Genomic DNA, 6,836 nt, shown 5'->3' with positions numbered 1-6,836 from the left:
AGGATCATAGACTTCATCACTATCTTTCACCTTAACTAAAATTTTATCCAATTCATCAGACCTCGATTCCGTTGAATTAGCAACCTTTTGAGTACGTTTATCAATCTCATCCAATTTTCCAAGTAATTTTCTGAGCAATTAATCCGTAGCCATAAGAAAAATCTGAATTTTTTTTGATGAATAGTACCCGTGAACAGTGCCGTGAACAGTAGTCGTGAACAGCGCCTATGAACAGTACCGTGAACAGTAACTCGTGAATAGTAATTTTTTTTGAAACCTAGATCTCCCAACAATTAAGAACTTGAAGAAAAAACCTTGGCTCTTGATACCAAATTGATGTGGATTTCTCCACAAAGAAAGAAAAGAAAAAGAAGAAAAGGGTTAGGAGAAGAAGAGGATATTTCAAAAGAACACGATCAATCCAGAAATGTGAACTTTGAATCTCAAATTGCTTAGATCAATCCAGAAACTAAGTAATTCGAATCTAATCTTCAAAACAATCCAGTAATTGAAGTTTAGAGAAAAAAAAAACTACTCATAGTTTATCTCAAAACAAAAGTTTTATATCATCCATTGTCTTTCTTCATGCTTCTCTATCATAGCTTCTTTTGTAACTGGTTCATCCTTTTCATCCAAACTTGATGTAGTCGCCACATGTAACACATGGTAATCAGCAACAAGATCCGCGACATTCTCCACACTGACAAAGTCTTCTTCTTTAGTTTCTTCTGAAAGAGTAAACTCGTGAAGGGAAGACTTCAATTTCTCGTCTTGTTGAAAAGATTCAAATTCCAAAGCAAGATTGCATACATCATTAAACGAGATACATGGACTTGATTTAACCTTTCAATAAATTGGAAAATTCAATCCACGAATAAATCTTCCAATTTTCATTGTTTCCGTCTCCTCCAAGTCACAAATAAGGCGCAATCTATAAAATTCAGAAGTATACTCAGAAACACTCATAGTACCTTGAGAGAGGGATGTCATCTTCATTATACATTCGAATTTATAATGCAAAGGAATATATTTTGCACAAAGTTTCTTCTTCAGGGATGTCCAAGTCATAATCTTTTCTTTTCCAGATCTAACTCTTTTTGTGTTTAGATTATCAAACCACAAGCCTGCTTTCTTTGTAAGTTTAAGCGCTGCAATCTTGAATATTCTCATCTCAGTCCAACCTGTATAAGCAGAAATCTTGTCGACTTGTGTAACCCATTCAACAAAATCATCTATGCTACCCAAACCTGTAAAATAACCAAGCTCTATACCAGGATCATAGACTTCATCACTATCTTTCACCTTAACTAAAATTTTATCCAATTCATCAGACCTCGATTCCGTTGAATTAACAAACTTTTGAGTACGTTTATCAATCTCATCCAATTTTCCAAGTAATTTTCTGAGCAATTCATCCGTAGCCATAAGAAAAATCTGAATTTTTTTTGATGAATAGTACCCGTGAACAGTGCCGTGAACAGTACTCAGGAACAGTGCCTATGAACAGTACTCGTTAACGATACCGTGAACAGTAACTCGTGAATAGTAATTTTTTTTGAAACCTAGATCTCCCAACAATTAAGAACTTGGAGAAAAAACCTTGACTCTTGATACCAAATTGATGTGGATCTCTCCACAAAGAAAGAAAAGAAAAAGAAGAAAATGGATAAGAGAAGAAGAGGATATTTCAAAAGAACACGACCAATCCAGAAACGTGAACTTTGAATCTCAAATTGCTTAGATCAATCCAGAAACTAAGTAATTCGAATCTAATCTTCAAAACAATCCAGTAATTGAAGTTTAGGGAAAAGAAAAACTACTCATAGTTTATCTCAAAACAAAATTTGTATATCATCCATTGTCTTTCTTAAAAGATTACATGAAAAGGGTATTTATAGGCTTAGACAATAACCCAAACTCAATAGGATTCCAATAGAAATCCAATATCAGCTTGAATTAGCCAATATCTGAATCATTCCAAGAAACAAATTTAAAAACGAAATCCAAATAGAAAAAAGTCAAAAATCAAATTCAAATAGGAAAATAAAATCTTAAGTGTTTAAAACAAGAAAAACCCTTTCAAGTGAAAGGTAAAAACTTGCAAGCAAAATTCGAATTTATAATATAATAATCAGCTAAATGTTTGCATCCTCTCCAATTGAACATCACAACGAGTACACATAGCCAAATCACAATTAACATATTCATTCATTGATCATCATCAATACCTCACATTTTTTTCTTTACATGTTGAAGTCAACCTACTGGGACGAAGACCGGGTCGACAAAAAATAGATATAATATTTAAAGTATTTTGGAGTTACAATTTTATTGATGCTCTCTATTTTTTTTATTAAAAACTCATTTAAAAAGTTTGTTGAAAATGTTCTTATCCAAATAAACTGGGAGATGAGGACATGCAATGCATGATAGAGTACTAATTACTTGTTTATTAAAATAAGGTGAAGACTGGGCCAGTACTGGGAACAAGACCAAAGAAGAAACTGACAGAACCTAGCTCACAAAATATTTTATACATACATGATTATACGGCAATTTAGTTTAGTAAAGTTTGTATTCCGCTGATATTTTAAATCTATACTGTACTATTATATTATAAATAAGCAAAATATAATTTCATTTGATTGATCGGTTAACACATTCTTAAAAAAATAGATTAATATATTTCAAAAAAGGTTTAAATAAATCTTATTTAATTAAAATAAATAAATCATGTATTTAATATAACTATAAACTCTATAAATTATAATTCAGCTTTATATCTAATAGCACTCAATTTCTTTCTTGGTATGAAATTAAACACTTCCGAAATTAATTTTATTAATTCAGATTATAATATAACAAAATTTTAATAAATCAAGAAAAAAACAAAAAAAATAGCAAATCATCCGCATACACTGATATTCAAGATTCCCACTTTCCTATAGTCTGCACCTGTTTATAACTAAAACAAAAAAGACTTTTTATTTTAACTATTTAAATTTTGAATCATTCAATAATATAATACATAACAAATAATACGTAAATATTTTAACTTCATTAATCTCAATAATATATAACCATTATTTTTGTCATTTAGTTTTACAAAATAATAAAATATTAAAATTACAAATATTATAATTAGTACATCACACTGGTAGGCTAGTATTAGTTATGTAACTTCTTTGTAAAAAATACTTTCCTTATAGATCAATCGTAGTACGTAGGTTATATGATTAAATATGGATCATTTGTATGTTACGTAATTAGATATTATATAGTATCGGCCGGTTAACAAAATTTAAAAAGATATTAGAATTTCATAGTTAAATATCACGAAAAAATGCTAGCCAGAAATATTTTTAAAATCTATTAAAATAGTGTAGGATATATTGTTGGTTAAAATTAAAAACGCCTCTTTCGTGATACTTTAATAATATTTGTTATTTGTATTTATTTAAATTTTAACATGTAATTTTTTTATAAAATAAATAAAGTGTAGATAATAGATATTACTATTAAAAATATGAAATAGAATACAATACCCCTTTATATATCCTATATATCCCTTTACTGGAATCTATATAAATATTTAATTTATCATGTTAAAATCTAAAACTCTTTAATATTGGTGAGCCCGCCGGTAGGTGTAGTCGGTGCGCACCTAAAGATAGCGGGTGCGATTACCTATTATAAAAAAAAAACTCTTTAATATTATACATGATATTTCATCATATTTATTTAGTTTAAAATCTAATGATCATTTTTTTTCTTTCATAACCAATGAAAATTTTAATATATTGATTCTAATAATAAAAAAATTGATAGATATCTTTTTTACTTGATCACCAAAAGTGAATTTAAAAAAGTAAAATAACGTACAAGGAAGTGTGGAAAAAAAGAAATAGAAAAAATGTGTACCAAACTTTGATAAGATTGTGAATGTTTTTGTTGGAGGGGATTCAGAATAATAACGCAGATACCAGGAATAGCTTATAATTCTTTCATATAATATAGTTTTGGTTTAGAAAATTGATATTTAAAAGGGTAGAGTACAGGTAGAAACTAGAAAATGCAAAAGCATGAAGAGGCAACAACCACAACAAGGGAAGAGGAGATTACTAGTACAATATACTGTACTACTAGTACTACCATTTCTTGTATGTAAAATCACATGCTTATGATTCTTAACTCTCTCTCCGTTTAGAGAGGAGACACAGACATGTACATTCAAATTCAATATATGCATGTCGAGGAATCCGCCTTAATTGGTTTTCAACGCCATCTTTTTTTCTTTTTTGCTTAGTATTTGTTTCCCCCTCTCATTTATTAGCCTTCCTTTTACACCTTATTTTCACTCAAAACGTTTCTTTAGCTCTCATATATATATATACACCATCTCCTCCTCTCCATATATTCAAATACTCAACTGCCTACAAACACACACACACATGGCTGTTGAAGCTCAATTTGATTACTCGATGCCGTCGCAACCAGGTGGCGCTGCAGGAAACTTTCTTGATCATCCCCATTTGGTTTTCAACAATACTCCTACAGGTAATTCTACATACCAATAAATTACGCGTTTTTTTTTTTAATATATTATTGCAATTCTATTGTATAACATTATTGACATTCAACATCAGTGAATAATAGCAATAATCCCCGAAAGAGAGGAAGAGAAATATATGCAACACCTCCTCCACCACCAAAGAATTTAAGAATCTCATCTCCAAATATGCAACACCACCAACTTATAGACCTCAGTCAGCTCCACTCCCCGCCGCCAAACACCGTCGTCTCCACCGGTCTTGGTCTATCTTTCGGCGGACAACAAAATCAGTCTGCAGTATCAATGCTACAACAAGATGTTACCACCCAAATACAACACCAGACCGATGAAATTGATCAGTTTCTTCTAGCTCAGGTACAAATTTAATGTTACCATTTTGCATTTATTTTTCACTATATACTGTCAATTTGTACTCGGAAATTGGAAGTAAGTGCACTCGAATTTAATCAAGTATTCGGACGACTAATCAGAATTTTTAAAAACAATGCCACTTAAGACTAGTAATTTTTTTATTCTTTAACTTCTGATTTTATTTAATTTTTGTAACGGTTCGAATTATTATTTTGTTCAGCTCCATGAGATGAGGCGCAAGATAGCAGAGATGAGGCAAACACACTATCGTGCGCTGCTAAAGACGGCCGAGGAAGCCGTGGCGAAGAGGATGAGAGAGAAAGATTTGGAGATCGAAAAAGCCTTTCACCGGAATTCTGAACTTCAGGCAAGGGCGGCGCATTTTAGCGCGGAGGCGCAGGTTTGGAAAGCTAGGGCCAAGGCCCAAGAGGCCACAGCAGCAGCACTACAAGCCCAGTTGCAAAATGCGATGATGAGCCGTGGATGCGCACAAACGCAAAACGTGGGGCTAACTTGCGTATCAGGCGAAGGGTCAGCCGGGGATGCCGAGTCAGCGTATATTGACCCGGAACGGGTCGAGGTGAGGAGCGTACCCAGTTGCAAGGCGTGTCAAAAACGAGTTGCATCGGTGGTGGTGTTGCCTTGTCGGCATTTATGTTTGTGTCGTGAATGTGACGGCGTCGTTTCAACTTGCCCAATATGTTTGTCGTTTAAAAGCTCTAGCTTGGAGGTGTCTCTTCGATAATGGGTCAATACAAACAAATTGCAAGCGCATATTTGGCCATGCTGGTTGAGAGTTCAAAATGAGGATAGAAACATGTGGCAATAAGATTAAATTTAAATCACATTTATTTATAAAATAAATTTGTAAGGTGGGACTTCTTGGATAAGTCACCTTTCATTTTCCTAAACTGAGTCATACGGAAATTATTTCATGCGTTTCGTAACTTGTAGATGGTTCATCTGATTTCTTGATTTTTGGTAATATTTTGGTGGACCATGTCATGTGTGTACATGGTAACTTTTTCAATTACACGCTAGTAAATTTTTTTAAAAATACGAACATGACGTTTTTTATATATAGACATGCTCTGAAAAGTTATAAAAATATTATTTATCGTCTATTTTATTATATTGTGTACATGAGTTCATTCTTCAGATTCTCTATTCCTGCATTTTATAAAAAAAATGGCAAATGGGATCAGTGTTATTATTTTAAACTCTTGTCTATTTGTTACGCCCAGATTCCTTCAGATGGATGAACAGACTTCGGCCTCCGTGAAGGTAACTTCTGCTTAGACCTGAAAGTGAAGAGAATGCGAGAGTTTGTACCCCCGATTCACCTCCGGTGTGAGAATAAGAATCTGGTTGTAAAGTGGGTAGAAAATACAAGAAAAGCATAGTGTTTTAGAGAGAATGTGTCTATGTTTTGTCTTACTTTCCAAGGGGTTTTATACCCATTCCAGGTAATGAATGCTCATCCGTTACTCATCATTAAGGAGGGAGTGAAAATGGGACGTTATGTCCCTTCTGTTGTCCAACATTCGGGAAGAAAGATGGGCCTTGGCCCGAGGCTCTTTGCGGTCCTTCGGCTTACGGGCTTGGAGGACCTTCGGCCCAATAGCTCGATCTTCCGTTGGGCCTTCGTTCTGTGGGCCTTATTGGGCCCATAGCCAACATGTCCCTGTCCTTCGGCCGGGCCTTCGGGCGGGCCGATGGACATTAGTTCTGGCCCATATTGGGGCGAAGAAACCCTAGGGTGACTGCTTCTGTTTCGCCTCGATCTTCGTTCGTACACGTGGCAAGCTTATGGGAACTTGTGGTGCATTAAAATGACAGTTGTTGGCACGTCGTTTCATAGCCCAATCTCAGCCATTGAATCTCAACTGTTTCAATCTGGGATATCTATTTT

General features: G+C 33.8%; 1 protein-coding gene across 1 annotated transcript; it reads left to right on the top strand.

Annotated features, from left to right (window-relative positions):
- The first annotated feature begins 4,073 nt into the window (after positions 1–4,073).
- On the top strand, positions 4,074–5,795 carry LOC141698507 (BOI-related E3 ubiquitin-protein ligase 1-like). The gene is made up of 3 exons (XM_074503213.1): positions 4,074–4,557; positions 4,647–4,927; positions 5,145–5,795. The coding sequence occupies exons 1-3, from the start codon at positions 4,452–4,454 to the stop codon at positions 5,667–5,669; spliced, it is 912 nt and encodes a 303-aa protein (XP_074359314.1). The 5' UTR covers positions 4,074–4,451; the 3' UTR covers positions 5,670–5,795.
- Positions 5,796–6,836: the final 1,041 nt, after the last annotated feature.

This window comes from Apium graveolens, chromosome 11 (genome assembly GCF_009905375.1).
Source record: "Apium graveolens cultivar Ventura chromosome 11, ASM990537v1, whole genome shotgun sequence".
In the NCBI taxonomy this organism is placed as follows: domain Eukaryota; kingdom Viridiplantae; phylum Streptophyta; class Magnoliopsida; order Apiales; family Apiaceae; genus Apium; species Apium graveolens.
Note: the sequence above shows the minus strand (reverse complement) of the source record. Positions and strands in the feature narration are given on the sequence as shown.

What these genes read in the sequence shown, in the direction of transcription:
- LOC141698507 (XM_074503213.1), top strand. Translation starts at nt 4,452, where the DNA reads ATGGCTGTTGAAGCTCAATTTGATTACTCGATGCCGTCGCAACCAGGT. An exon ending in TTTCAACAATACTCCTACAG is followed by an intron (nt 4,558 to 4,646) that starts GTAATTCTACAT and finishes ATTCAACATCAG; the next exon opens with TGAATAATAGCAATAATCCC. An exon ending in ATCAGTTTCTTCTAGCTCAG is followed by an intron (nt 4,928 to 5,144) that starts GTACAAATTTAA and finishes TATTTTGTTCAG; the next exon opens with CTCCATGAGATGAGGCGCAA.